This window comes from Colletotrichum truncatum (assembly GCF_014235925.2).
Source record: "Colletotrichum truncatum strain CMES1059 chromosome Unknown Contig_0002, whole genome shotgun sequence".
In the NCBI taxonomy this organism is placed as follows: domain Eukaryota; kingdom Fungi; phylum Ascomycota; class Sordariomycetes; order Glomerellales; family Glomerellaceae; genus Colletotrichum; species Colletotrichum truncatum.
The window spans coordinates 2,263,737-2,278,613 of NW_027222399.1; the positions used below are offsets into that span (position 1 = coordinate 2,263,737).

The 14,877-nt window shown below is 49.9% G+C and overlaps 4 protein-coding genes across 4 annotated transcripts; 3 read left to right on the plus strand and 1 right to left on the minus strand.

The window, feature by feature from the left end:
- Window positions 1–380: 380 nt before the first annotated feature.
- Window positions 381–2,337, plus strand: CTRU02_203563 (SWI/SNF and RSC complexes subunit ssr3; the record flags this gene model as incomplete). The annotated part of the gene is made up of 4 exons (XM_070204225.1): window positions 381–666; window positions 792–1,069; window positions 1,145–1,753; window positions 1,810–2,337. The coding sequence occupies 4 exons, from the start codon at window positions 381–383 to the stop codon at window positions 2,335–2,337; spliced, it is 1,701 nt and encodes a 566-aa protein (XP_070061988.1).
- A 1,325-nt stretch (window positions 2,338–3,662) lies between these two features.
- CTRU02_203564 (uncharacterized protein) lies at window positions 3,663–4,781 on the minus strand (the record flags this gene model as incomplete). The annotated part of the gene is made up of 3 exons (XM_036724191.1): window positions 3,663–4,148; window positions 4,216–4,697; window positions 4,754–4,781. 3 exons carry the CDS (start codon window positions 4,779–4,781, stop codon window positions 3,663–3,665), a joined length of 996 nt encoding a protein of 331 aa, XP_036584305.1.
- A 1,333-nt stretch (window positions 4,782–6,114) lies between these two features.
- Window positions 6,115–9,578, plus strand: CTRU02_203565 (isoleucyl-trna synthetase; the record flags this gene model as incomplete). The annotated part of the gene is made up of 4 exons (XM_036724192.1): window positions 6,115–6,189; window positions 6,270–6,623; window positions 6,705–8,406; window positions 8,470–9,578. The coding sequence occupies 4 exons, from the start codon at window positions 6,115–6,117 to the stop codon at window positions 9,576–9,578; spliced, it is 3,240 nt and encodes a 1,079-aa protein (XP_036584306.1).
- A 1,534-nt stretch (window positions 9,579–11,112) lies between these two features.
- CTRU02_203566 (uncharacterized protein) lies at window positions 11,113–14,389 on the plus strand (the record flags this gene model as incomplete). The annotated part of the gene is made up of 2 exons (XM_070204226.1): window positions 11,113–11,209; window positions 11,304–14,389. The coding sequence occupies 2 exons, from the start codon at window positions 11,113–11,115 to the stop codon at window positions 14,387–14,389; spliced, it is 3,183 nt and encodes a 1,060-aa protein (XP_070061989.1).
- Window positions 14,390–14,877: the final 488 nt, after the last annotated feature.

Below are 14,877 nucleotides of genomic sequence, written 5' to 3' on the forward strand. Positions count from 1 at the left end.
GTTGGCTATGCACCCTTCGATGAGTCGACCTCTTGTAAGAGGGTTTTGCGATTTCTTCGTTGGGTGGAACATTCATGAATCAAGGTCTTTCTTATTACCGGGAGTTCAAGTGTTTTAAGGGGAATCAATGAAGACAAAAAAGACAACTCTCTGGCTTAAAGAAATCACATGATGTAACCACTTTCCCGAACAGCACATACGTCTTCTGACGAGAAGACTCTTAATAGTTATCCTGGCTTGGGCCATGTCTCTGAAAGACTAAACCTGCAATTGACCTGTTTATAAGGAGTAGCGTCATTGGTAAATGAACTACATTATTCGTGGCCTGACAAGGGAAAGTGGGACTAATCGGGCCCACCGAATTCAGCCAATCGTTCCTCATGTTACAAAGGCAAGTGCCTCGCGTCAGTGCCTGTGCCGCCACCCATTTACTTTGCATCCGCGCCCTGAGGCGAGAAGCGACGCGACTTCTTTACCCAGCGAATTACTACATCGTCACGCTCAATTTTCCAATAGAAATACTTGCGGACTTGGACTTTTTGCGAGTCTCATCTAGAGCCATTGCCAAAATGCAGCCCCAATACCGTCAATATACAGCCCATGCTGGCGCGCCGCAAGTTCCCCAGCGGGCTCCACATGCCCCAAATCAACGGAGAGGCGGTATCGGTATGCCCGTTCTTTTCTTTAGCCGCTCAACCTGCCCCGTCATCCGCTCGATTCACCTGTCCTTTGCTCTACCCGAAGTTACCCGAGTTGTGACAAGGTCAAGTTCGCTGACGTCCAGCTTCAAGGGCCCATTATGCCCCCAGGTCATCACCAACAAACAGCGATGAATCAGGCCGCCATGGCGCAACATCATCCTTCAGGCCAAGCCCTTACGAGCGAGTTGGCTAAGCGACGTAGTCGAAAGCCTACCGATAAGACGCTGCCGGATGGTGTAGAGGACTGCATTATCGATGCCGAGGTTGCCCAAAGGTATAAGGGACTACGCGATTTCGAGCGTCGCCTGGATGCAACCATGACGCGAAAACGTCTGGACGTCGTCGAGGCTGTGGGTCGCAATGCAAAGGTTGGTCGCTGTCTTTAACTGACTGGTAATCCTTATTGCGCCTGGCACTGTTGCTAATAATTCTACCACATTAAGCGCTACAAAACTCTCCGTATCTGGATCAGCAATACTGTCGAAGATCAGGCATGGCAAGGAAGTGGGCTTAGCGTTGACAGTTTCGACTTTACACCCAGTGCTGAGCCTTCTTATCGCGTGAAGATCGAAGGCCGCCTGCTCGAGGATGGTGAAGATGAACCATCGGATGACCAGACCTTGTCTCGTGTCGACGGAGACAGCGGGCCTGGCTCAAGGCGGCAAAGTTCCGCAACCACGCCTCACAAATACCGACTGTCTCACTTTTTAAAGGCCCTCAACGTTGACTTCGATCGGAGTCGCTCACGAGCAGCATCGGATCAAACTGTTGAGTGGAAGAAGCAGCCTGCGCAGAACGCCGCGGCTGGCACAGACTTTGATGAATTTACTTTCAAGCGGAGTGGAGATGAGAACATGAACATCACCATCAATTTGCACAGACAGGAAGACCCCGAGCGCTATCTACTGAGTACCGAGCTGGCCGATATTGTAGACATGGCAGAGGCTTCCAGACAAGAAGCTGTGCTAGCTGTATGGGAGTATATCAAGATGATGGGCCTGCAAGAAGACGAAGAAAAGCGCAACTTCCGTTGCGATGAGCTTTTGAGAAAGGTATGTTGCCCTATTCCGATAAACTCTCGTTTTCTGCTGAGCTGACTGCTGTTTAGATTGTCAATGGTAACGAAGTCGGCATGATTCCCAACCTCAATGACTACATCCAGCCTCATCTCCGACCACAACCTCCTGTCAACTTACCTTACACGGTTCGAGTTGACGAAGAGTTTCATAAAGATCCTCAGCCCACTATATATGACGTTCGAGTCGCTGTTGATGACCCTCTGCGATCGAAGCTGCTACCATTCATGACAAATCCAGCATACGCTACCGCTCTTAAGGAGGTTGCCTTAATGGATGAGCAGTTAGCGACTGTGGTATCGGCAATTGCCAGTTCAAAAGCGAAGCATTCATTCTTCACCTCGTTGAGTCAAGATCCCACCAACTTTGTGAGGAACTGGATCAGCTCACAGAAGCGAGATCTGGAAGTGATCATGGGAGAGGCAACGAGGGGCGGCGGAGAGGATGCCACCGGTGACGATTGGAGACGTGGCGGAAAGGATAGTGTTTGGGCATCGTCCAATGCGCGTGAAAGTGTTAGTGTGATGCTGGCGAAACAGCCAACTCAGTCTTCTCGGTAGTAGACGTATGAGCAGTCTCACTTGGCTCCGTCTCTCATTGTAACATCTCGGTTTGGCCAAAGGAGTGAGGGTTCTTCCTAGGTGGGTAAGGACGGGAAATAGGAAGGGCGTCTAGGGTTGAGATAAGTTCATGATCGTGTGCTAACAGGGACATTTGGGCATTAATACCACGGTAACCAACCAGTTCAAAATTGTGACTGTTGCCGACAAAAAGCCCACAAATGTGACCGTATTTAGCTCGTCAAGGCAAGAAACAGTTTCCATTTGCACTTACACGTTAAAGTGGTCGACTGCGGCGCCGACGGCAACAACAACAACAATGATAATGAAGATGAAGATGAAGATTCCCTATTGAAATATCGAGACGCACCCTTGATGATGAAGTCAAGTCATTGACAGCATCGGATGGCAAGTAGATTGATCCTCCTATAGCTGGTACTTGTATAAAGGCATTAAAATATTCGTCGCCTGTGCTTTGTGGTCGCGTTCGGCAAGGACAACGGCTTGAAAAACTCTCTTGGTGCTTCCATGAGTGATTTCTGCACTCCTTCACTCTCATCGTTTCATCTTATTAGCATCGCTTGAGACGACAGCCTCAGAAATCCGGATTAGCTCGTCGTCGTCAAATGTCATCTGTCGCTACAGACCCCCAAATTGGACAACTTCCACCACATCCTTGAAACAAACTTGTACGAAGCCATCAATGGTGTCAGTTTTCTTCAGCTGTTGTGATCCACGCTCAATCGACAAACCAACCGCGATCCGTCCAGGCTCCAAACAAAAAATCTTCTCTTCCCACGGCAAAAACCGACCTAATTCTCAAGAAATGTGGTATTACGCTAGCACTATAACTCGAGATCAGCAATGTTGCGATGGTGGTACAACTCCTTTTGTGACAAGAAAATAAAATTAGGTGCTTGCATTGATACCCAAGCAGTACCAGTGGCATATTGCAATTAGTCGGCATAAAAAACAGCAAAAAAGGGGAGAGAGAGAGGAAGAAAAGGGGAGAACCAATCTTTGATTCTGCATGTAGCGAATCATACAGTAAAGGTAATATCAAGAATATTCAGTCTTGATCGCGGCTACAGTATTGACAGGATAGAACAGTACCGTACGAAATTATCTTCATATTAATGCCTGGATTGGGAATTTCTCGCCACAAACGCCAGACGCAAATGCATGTCCCATCGACACAACCACAACGCCACTTCGAACGAATAGGTATCCTGGCTCTGAATGGCCCATAAATAGCTCCCTGTGTGCGTACTCAGTCCAGGCTGTGCTCTACGTCAATAGTTGGCCATCGCTTTCCTCCTTGTAAATTAGCTGCCTCCAGGCACACCGTGCCTCTGAGGCTGTACTGGGTTCGGCGGCATGTTCCTGATCTGTTTGATCAGAAACTCCCTTTCATCAATGAATTGTTCGTCATCAGTGCGATCCTCCAGAAAATGAGACAAGAAAGTAAGCAGCTTTTCTCGGTTCATCAGTAAAATCTTCTGGACGGCAATAGACTTGTGTGGATTGGCGACAAAGACCTTGAAGACGTGGAAGCCCTCGTACTGAACCATTTTGCGATCATCCCTAAGGAGATTCATGCAGATCTTGAGATGCTCTCCACGGTCCACATAGGCGGTCATAACACTGTAGTTGGAGCGATCCAGCAAAATCTCGCCAAGTAGCTTGATGGACTGCCGTTTCGTAACATAACTGTTGGATTGCACAAGAGTGTTGTTGTATTTGTCGAAGAATAGGTCAAAGTTTACTGAAAGATACCGTGGTACCAACTCCTTGTGTTTCGTAAGTAGTTCCTGGTTGTAAGAGAGTGTGTTAGACAAAACCCAGTGAGCCGCGGGGCCGGGGAGGATGATTGCTCACCCTGAAGGTGGTGAAGGCGTCCGCTGCGACCTCAAAAGAACTCTTGTCAACCCAGTCGAAAAACCTCCAAAAGACACCGTTGCCGCTTTGCCGACGATCCTTATCGATCAAATTAAGACCCTTATTGCTGGAGCCAGATTCTTCGTTGTCGTCATATAATATAATGGCAGCAGCAGCCTCTGATTTCAAGACTTCTCGTAAGACAGATCCAGCAGGGGTTGCGCTTTCCTTGTGCTCGTACCCTCGGCAAAGTTCGAGGAGGACTTGTGGACGGTTGTTGACAACGTAGGATAATGCAAGTGGATCGCTTTTGGGCGAAGCAGTAGACGGGCGGAATCGGAAAACGTAGGAAAATATGACTTGCGTATCTTTACGAGATTCGAAGGGCAGGCGCCACAGGTTCACGGCAAGCAAGTACAGGAGGTCCTCCTCGATAAGGCCGGTGACAAGTTGGTATATCTGCTCTGGGCTACTATCAGCCTCTGAGTTGAAGTTAGTGGCTACGATTCGAGGCCCAAAGAGAAAGGGGGGGAGATACCCTGTGTGCCTTGAAGGATGAGCTTCATCTGACTCAGAACTTTAGCCAGTTCTTCAGCCTAAACAACAAAGACAGTTAGCGATCTAGGTAGTCATGAGCAAAGGTGAGGTCGAATTTGCAAACAACCTTTGCGGCGCCGTTTGGTCCTTCGAGTTTCGTTACGTGGTCCCTGGCCTGTTTGGGTAGATCAACAGCCGGCCTTGTCCTGGCCCTGCCGAAGAGAAAGGACATAACGGGCGAGATGGACGAGATGGAGAGTTCAAAATGGTTTGACAGTTGATGATTGGGAACTGCGGAATAGGGCCAAGAAGATTAATAGGAGCCAACCCCGCGAAGGGTAGAGCTAAATTCGGCTCGATTCGACTCGACGTAACAACTGAGGCTCGATGTGGTTCAGCAGGCCAAGCGTCAGGAGATTTGCCAGAGGCCGCTACGTAGGGAGCCTGCGTAGAAACGTGCTGGCATGTGCGGAGCTCAGCACCGCTCTGATGCACCGAGAGAGATGCAATTGTGCGGGATCGAGGATATCGTGAATCGTTATGGGGTTATCATGGAGAGGGGGAAGCGACGACGGTGTGGCGTTTGGTTGGGTCAGTTTGTTTTGCTGATGATCGGGACCTAGAAGCCAGAGTGGGCGTTGCTCAGAGACCTCCAGTCAAGGCTAGACTTCTATGACCGAGGAAAATAGTCACTGTCTGAAAGCAAATTATGGAAGGTACTACGTAGACCAGCGGCGGCGCTCCCTAAAAGAGTACCATTGGCACTGGATGTTCCTTACCTGGGTAACGGGCAACGGGCAAGGTACCAGGTCCCCTGCCCATGGTTGTGGGCATGCACCACCTGATGTAACCAACAACTGGCAGTTTGGTAAGGGTTGCTGGCGGTCAACACTTTCATGGGAAAAAGCAGTGACCACCCCTCTCCCATCAGAGCCTATCCTTTTAGCTTAGGTAAGGCATTGTACCTTACTGAGGGGGGGGGGGTAGTTAGGTTGCCCCGCGCCGCTCGACATAAGTCAATTGAAAAAACCCCACTGACTCACTTGCCCTCCAAAAAGACCCCGCCGCAAAGTGTCACACTCCTAAGAACTTGTGTGCCCTGCCTCCCCTTTGGTTTTGACTCACTTCATCCATTCTTCTGTTCTGCATCTTTTGTCTGCACCGCTGCGGCTTCTTCTAAGAATAAAGCCCGGTGCACCTTCGCAAAAGGCTGAGGCACAACGTCCTTGATCGTTCACCTATAACCCCAACAAAACGGACTCCTTCCCGCCGAAGACGGCGTATAAATCTTTTGATTGCTGCGCCACGACTTGTTGCGCTGCCACCGCGCCAGACATTGCTTCTGTCTAAGTTTCCGCCAAAATGTCTATCGATTTCCCAAAGGAGGAGGAGGAGGTCATCAAGAGATGGCGCGAGATCAAGGCCTTTGAGCGTCAAGTAAGCACACCCTCGGCGGATTTCCCGCCACTCGTGTATTTCGTATTACCTCGTCTCTGACTAACATACTTCCAATGTAGCTCGAGTTGACCCAGGGCAAGCCCCTCTACACTTTTTATGATGGTCCTCCCTTTGCCACCGGCCTTCCTCATTACGGCCACTTGTTGGCGTCCACCATCAAGGACATCATCCCCAGATATTGGTCTATGAAGGGCTTCCATGTTGAGAGACGCTTTGGGTGGGACACTCATGGCCTACCCATCGAACACGAGATTGACAAGAAGCTGGGCATATCTGGTAAAGCTGCGGTCATGAAGCTGGGCTTGGAGAAATACAATGCCGAATGTAGATCCATTGTCATGCGCTACCGCGAAGAATGGCGTCACACCATTGAGAGACTTGGCCGCTGGATTGATTTTGATAACGATTACAAGGCAAGCTTCCCATAACGCCCCCAATGTTCTGGCACTAGTTACGACGTGCAGGTGTTGCTAACATGATGGTCTAATTTATAGACCATGGATCCGACGTTCATGGAATCCGAATGGTGGGTTTTCAAGCAGCTATTCGACAAGGGGGCAGTCTATCAGGGTCATCGCGTCATGCCCTATTCCACTGCCTTGACCACAGCCTTGAGTAACTTCGAGGCCAACCAGAACTATCAGGATGTCACTGATCCTGCTATCGTCATCTCGTTCCCTCTCTGTGACGATCCCGAAACCCACTTGTTGGCTTGGACGACCACACCTTGGACATTGCCATCACATCTCGGCCTGGCTGCCAACCCTGACTTCGAATATATCAAAATACACGACGAAAAGACTGGAAAGAAGTACATCATTTTGGAGAAACTGCTCAGTACCCTGTACAAGGATCCCAAGAAGGCCAAGTACAAGGTCCTTGAGAAGATTCAGGGCAAAGACATGCTCGGCTGGCAGTATGAGCCCCCTTTCAACTATTTCTACGAAGATTACAAAGATGTTGCCTTCAAAGTGTTGAATGCTACCTATGTCACCGACGACAGCGGTACCGGTATCGTTCACCAGGCCCCAGCTTTCGGTGAGGATGATTACAATGTTGCTGTCGATGCCGGTATTGTTACCGAAAAGAGACCCCCCCCAGACCCAATTGATGATAGTGGGCACTTTACCTCGCGCATCTCTGACTTCGCGGGGATGCATGTCAAAGAGGCTGACAAGCACATTATCAAGCACCTTAAAGGCACGGGAAGAATTGTTGTTGACTCTTCGCTCAAGCATTCATACCCTATGTGCTATCGTTCGGATACCCCTCTCATTTACCGAGCCGTGCCTTCTTGGTTCGTTCGTATTCCCGAGATTATCCCTCAGATGCTTGAGAACATTAAAGGGTCTCACTGGGTGCCCTCCTTTGTCAAAGAACGCCGTTTTGCCAGTTGGATTGAAAACGCCCGCGACTGGAACGTATCGAGGAACAGATATTGGGGCACTCCGATCCCGCTGTGGGTGAGCGAGGATATGGAAGAGCGGGTCTGCATTGGCAGCGTGCAGGAATTGCGAGAGCTGAGCGGCTATACCGGGGACCTGTCTGATCTTCACCGTGATAACATTGATCACATTACGATCCCCAGTAAGCAGGGCAAGGGCACTCTGAGGCGAATCGAAGAAGTCTTCGATTGTTGGTTTGAATCCGGCAGCATGCCTTACGCCAGCCAGCATTACCCCTTCGAGAATGTCGACAAATTCAAGGCTGCTTTTCCAGGCGATTTCATTGCCGAAGGCCTTGACCAGACAAGGGGCTGGTTTTATACACTCCTGGTACTCGGAACCCATCTTTTTGGGAAGTCTCCTTTCCAGAACTGTGTCGTGAACGGCATTGTTCTGGCCGAGGACGGCAAAAAAATGTCAAAGCGTCTCAAAAACTATCCGCCGCCAGACCTGGTGATGGACAAGTATGGATCCGATGCCCTCCGTCTTTACCTCATCAATTCCCCCGTGGTTCGTGCCGAGCCTCTACGTTTTAAGGAGTCCGGAGTCAAGGAGGTTGTACAGAAGGTTCTATTGCCACTCTGGAACAGCTACAAGTTCTTCGAAGGTCAGGTATCTCTCCTCAAAAAGGTCGAGGGCATCGATTACGTTTGGAACCCCGAGGCCCAATCAAAGAACGATAACGTCATGGATCGGTGGATCCTGGCCAGTTGCCAGAGTCTTCTGCAATTCGTCAATGACGAAATGAAAGGTATGTGAGAAGGGCTCGGTACACGAATTTCAAGTTGTTGCTGACTTGATATCCTTTCGACAGCATACCGTCTGTACACTGTTGTTCCACGTCTTCTCGGTCTCATTGAGAACACGACAAACTGGTACATCAAGCTGAACAGGAGACGTCTCAAGGGCGAGAACGGTGTTGAAGACACCAAGCATGCTCTCAACACCCTGTTCGAAGTTCTCTTCACCTTATGCCGTGGCCTCGCTCCTTTCACACCCTTCATCACCGACACCATCTACCAGAAGCTAAGGCCTTTCATTCCGAAGGAGGCCGAGGCTCAGGACGCGCGTAGCGTTCACTTCTTACCCTTTCCTGATGTGCGCCAAGAGTTGTTCGACCAGGAGGTCGAACGCAGAGTGGGTAGAATGCAGAGAGTCATTGACTTGGTCCGAGTCTCGCGCGAGAGAAGGGCCATTGGGCTCAAGACGCCTTTGAAGACGCTTGTAGTGATACACCGCGACCCTCAGTACCTCCAGGACCTCGAGTCGCTCTCTTCATACATAAGGGAAGAGATGAACGTCAGAGATCTCATCCTCTCTTCTGATGAAACTAAGTACAATGTTCAATATAGCGTGACTGCGGATTGGCCGGTTCTTGGCAAGAAACTCAAGAAGGATATGGCGAGAGTGAAGAAAGCACTTCCTACACTCAGCAGCGACGCCGTCAAGGAATACTCAGAGAAGAAGGAGATTCTCGTGGACGGTATCCGATTAGAGGAGGGCGACCTAGTTGTGAGGCGCGGGTTGAGGGAGGATGAAGCATCCAAGAACTTGGAGCCAAACTCGGACAATGATGTGCTCACCATTCTGGATGCTGAGCTCTACGTGGATCTCGCGCATGAGGGTATTGCCCGAGAGATCATCAACCGTGTCCAGCGTTTGAGGAAGAAGGCCCAACTCCAACCAACGGACGACATCAAGATGGAGTACCGCGTTCTTAGCGACCCGGATAACATCGGCCTCGTGGAGGTATTTGAGACCCAATGCAAGGCTATCGAGAAGGCGTTACGCAGGCCGATGGACAAGCACGAGGTTACGCAGGTGGACGGAGAGATCCCCTCTGAGAAGCAAAAGGGAGTCATAGCGGAGGAGGAACAAGAAGTTCAACACGCGACATTCTTGCTTCGACTACTTGAGCTGTAAAGTCTGATGAGGCATGAGTAAGTCTACTTGAAACGCGCAATCATCCAGAGCCTGAAATTGCAGACAAATGTCTTTTTCGTGTAGCAATATATCTAGACTTTGAGCGAAATGATAGTAGAATTCTGAGAGGAGCACTGAACGTTTATGCAATCTTTGATATGACCTAATTTGTCCCACTGTAATGTTTATTTTCCTTTGCGAGCCGCTGCCTGCAATGCGCTTGGTGTTAATAATGTAATTGGAGTGTAAACAAGTTATTTTTAGGGGGATTACAAGATAACAATCTTTCAACCTTAGAAACTCCTTTAAACACTTGTCCTTGTGAACTGAGTTATAATCGGCGACAATGCATTTGCCATACAATGAGGTCTGTTGCACAACCCGCTGTCAATGCCAAGATCGTAGTTGAACCGAAGACCAGAGAAAGTGTCTGCGTCTGACAATGGGAACCAACCTCTGCTGAGCATTGAGACACTGCAACTGCAAACTTCTGAATGGGACGTATACGCGCCATGACGATAAAGTAAACCGGAGCAAAATGAAGAGTTTCAAGAAAGCGCAATGGATCTGATTGATGGAAGTGACAAGTTTATAAATTCGTGCGGCAAAGAGTGATGAGGTAAAGAAGCACAATACATTATAGAAACATCGAAGTGTATTCCGAAAGAGAGGTTATGCAATTATGCATTCAAGACATGGAGTCACAGTGCGGTGGTTGCTGTCCATGTCTCCGTATGTGTTTTTACACCGCCTATACCCACCAAATTGAACAGCGCTACACGGTACGCGATCACTTCACCACTACAGTGCATACAGCTACTGCTAGTAGTCCTTAACTCGATGACTGGCCAATCACAACACCGTCGCGTTCACAACGATCGTGCAGCCTGGCCAACTTAGTTCAACGCGAGGTCTCCACAGTGGTCAGCCTGCCCACCGCTTCGGTGCAACAAAACGGAGCGTAGAACGCGAGATAAACAGGACAGTCTGAAAAGACGGGAGGTCGGGATGCTCTAGCTTTCACAACCCACCCACCTGGCTACGAATAAGTTGCACACTCTTCTCTCACTTTGACAAGTTTGCCAGTTTGCTACCGCCATTGCCATTGAAGTATTGTTGCGCTCAATTGGTCTGTTGCTCAGCTGCATCTGTCTGCAAACCGCGCGATGGACGCGACAGGCTAGTTGTGTCGTTCAATTCTTGTCGCTAGTTTCAACAAGTCTTTACAGCGCGCCAAACTTGCCTGCAGCTCCTCATCTGCGAGAACTCGTCGCATCGCTCTTTTGTTCTGGCGAGGACTTCATTTGCTTCTTAGGCTTGTCGCAATTCGTGTATTTAATACACATGGCATACGGCTCTTACTGCGTTCTGCTTGACAACACCTCAACACCTGTTCCTAGTGTTCTGGCACTCTGGGTCGTGGTCGCGATCGCAACCATAGTTACTTAGTGACGGCCTCGCTGCTCCCCCACCACCATCGCCGCCCCTGCCGAGTTTGCCCTTTTATTATGCTCCCAGCACGCCGCCAGTTCACATGCCGTCGCTGCCGCATCGCCCAGCGCTGGCTCCTCGTGACGGCATATCCAGCTTTGTGTCGGTCCAAAGTTCAGACTCGTATTACAGCAACGAAGGTAAGCAGGCTCGTTTCCATTCTCTGCTTGACATACCTAGTTCTTCGAAAATAGATATGCCCCTCGTCGTGGTTTGTCTAACATGGTAGCCCAGAAATTGCTATTCTCCACGATGTCGTCGCAGCTGCCCAAGATAATTTGGACCTCCTCCCCGAGGGTGAGAGGCTGGCAACAAATGCCCTTTTCCAAGCCTACGACACCGTCCTCCCTAACTACGGTATCGATCCGGAGGAAGACCACCATATATCGCGTCTTGTCTTCCGGGTTGGTGGTGAGCGCGGCGATGGCTCGCTTCTGGATAAACTACGCAGCGTCTTGGAAAGGATGGGCATCGAGCTTGAATTCGACAGTCGCAGCGAGAGTTCAAGGCGGCTTTCATACCAGGAAGACGCACGAAACGATGATGCTGTTTCCCAGCCGTCTTCCCTACGCTCCATTGCCGGTCAAGGCTCTGCTGTCTCCGAAAGTGAGAACTCTCAATATATCCAGTCGCATCAGCAGGACGTTCTTAAGTCTCGATCTGTGTCAGCCGAGTCTGGATACCTCGATCATCATTCATCAAACTCAAAGTTGACATATGCAGCCTCGGGCCTGAGACACTTGGATCACAGGCCAGTCGGACCCCTGGAACACCCACCACCAAGCCACTCGCCGTCCACGGCTGGAATTACAGAGCAAAGCCGCCAAAGCCCGCGGTCTGGCGCTGGTTCGCACGAGCAACATAGGACGAATGACACCACTGTTCAGCCTGCTGGCCCTCCCGCTGTTCTCCATTCTGAAAAGAATAGGATTATTGCTTCTTTGCCTTCGGTTGAATCCAGACCTGTGCGAACGGTTAATTGGCTTTTACCAGATGATGCTAATGCTGAGCACTTTCCTAAGGGACATAACGCCCCCCTTACTGAGCATAAGACTCAAAACCAGCAGTCTCAGCAGGACCAGCAACAACTTGCAAATAAAATACAGCATTCTTCCGATGAAAAGACCGTTGATGACAGCGTCAACGGCCACAAGCAAGGTGTATCAACCAACGAGCAGCAGAATGTCGAAAACCATCGTCGTAGTGATGCCAACGTTGGGGAGCCTTTCATGCACAACGAACTACAGCAGCTGCAGCCACCAATATCGGCTGAACAACATCCTTCAAAGAGTGTCGAATCTGACCCGCAAAATGTACCTGATGGCGAAGAGCCGGAAGGAAATGCTGCGATGGAGGCGCAATATTCCGTGCTAAAACGTCGGGCGGCTAAGGCATCACGCTACCTGCAACTCCTCAGAGGTATATCACATTGGAAACAGTACGCAATTGAAAGACTTGAGCGAACTGCTGTAGCGAGGAGACATATTTTGCGGATGCGTCACTTTGACCCTTGGGAACTAGTCACAGCTGATACTAAGCTCAAGGGACGCCGCATCTTCGCCTTACGCATAGTGACTCTATGGCTTAAGCGGACCGACAATGTCATGGTGGATGGGCATCGAGCCTTGGTGAACACTCAACACCGCTTGACCAACAGTGCACTTGCTGCTTGGTTTACGTCCTGTCCCGCTTACACGGAAACTCTGAACCAACCTCGATTTCTAGCAGCCCAAATTCGCAGATGGCAGTTAAGCTCTTCCGTGTCCCAAGCTCTCTGCACTCATGCAAACGAGTTCGGTAAAAGATTCTTCATATCTCGGGTTTGCGGTTCCTGGCAGCAGCATGTGCTGGCTCATCACCGAGATATAGATACATTCCGGCGACTCAGGGTAGTCCAAGACTCCTTGAATCAATGGCAACTGGAAACGAAAGTTGAGCTTTTTAAGGCCCGGATGGGTTTCAGACTTATACGCGATGCACTGTCTAGATGGCATAGCACCTGTCGGTTCCCTCCTTCTTGTGGTCCACCCATAAGACATGGCCACAGACGATGCATCAACGATGCAGTCGATCAAACCCGGGCTCACTTGACAATCAGTATCGTTTCGCCCTTGATAATTTCACAGAAGATGCTTAGAACCAAAGTTCTGGATACTTGGCAACGACAAGCATCAGCATCAGCTAGGGCCAGCACAAGGTCGCGCCGTTTCGCCGCGCATCAAGGGGCACTAAAAGCGGTAAATTCTTGGTATCTCGGCGTTCATCAGAAGCAAAGCCTTTCTACATGGGCGCAGCGTGGCTTCTTTTACGTTCAAGTCACTGGGGCCTTAAGCACTTGGCGCTCAAAGGGAGTGTGGCGGTCTTCTACACGGAAGGCTTATGCACGATGCAGACAACATGTCAAAACTGCCTTTACGAAAGGATACCTAAATCAATGGAAGGCCTCCTCTCAACTCTACTCGACCATGGATTGGCAAGCAGCTAAGCGGTACAACATCATGAAGCAACATCGTTTGGTCTTTGTACTGGACGTGTGGCGGGACGAAAGCAACAATGACCGAGGCGCCTCCAGGCTTCTGACGGCTGCCTGGTTGGGAGAGTGGCAGGGCATGTCTCATGAGCTCGCTGGCATACACGGCCGCGCAAAAGAAGCTTGGAAAGAGAATTTGAAATCGCGTTACTGGGGCCAGTGGCAGTCCACTCTGCTGCGGCTCAAGAGCCGAGAGTACGTTGCCTCAGATGTCAAGGAACGAAACAAAAAGAAACTTGTGCGCCGGCTTCTCCTGTATTGGAAGGGAGATGGGGACCTAAGCGGATCGCAGCAGACCAATATCATGAGAGCGAGTCTTGGGAAGTCACGAAGGGACCTTGGATTGGGCGCAAATCTGAACTCCCTACAGCTGTCAAGGGCAGTGTATGAGCAGTCAGGCGCAACCTCCTTTAGGGATTCAAGGTTGGAAGAATTCGGACCAACAGTAGAAGAGGATGACCAGGACGGGGTAGGTTCTGGGGCTGATGTTGACGGAATTATTGTCAACACGCCGACACGGTGGACGGGCATGGCATCGTCAGTCAGGTTACCGTCGATGACACCGTTTGCCCCATTACCAACACCTTTTGAGCGAGAGCTCCGTGAGCGGTATAACAAGAGCATGCCGTTAGCACCAAGCGGTCAGTTAAGCAGGCTTTCATTTGCACAAGCGCAAAGACTTTCCGCGGCCGAGACGAATACTCGACTGACAAAAACAAAAGCAAAAACAGATACGGGGTCTTGGGTTGAGGGGAACAATAAAGCGCTAGCAACTGATGAGAGAGTGTAATGTCAGCTTAGAATAAAGAGATGCAAATAATGATATGATTTAGGTGATTTCAACTCTGTCTTTAGCAGGTGCTGGATAGTCTACTCCAGTTGAACAATTCGATTCAGACTGCCCAGCACGCGCATTCACGTACATTGATGTGTTGATGAAGTTGATCGGTCAATAGCTAGTGCTGTCTGTGATCGGGAATATAAATGCCGAGATATTAGTTGTTCTCTGCAACCTGGCGTCATCGTTCCATATCGTCTTATCTTATCGATCTTTGGGCGCAGTCGCTAGGCTAGTCCCACTGTGTAGCCCCCATGTTTACCCGTTATACTAGTGTAGGTATGCACGTAAACCAGGAGTCTGAGTTCCTGTTAGACAGCCGAACCACTATTCTCGTTTTACTTTTGAACTTCGCCTTATTGCCCAAGCTCCAGCGCCTCCTCGAAACGTACCACAACAACTCCTGAATTTAGAGGGCAGGCACAGCATTTTGTCGGTCG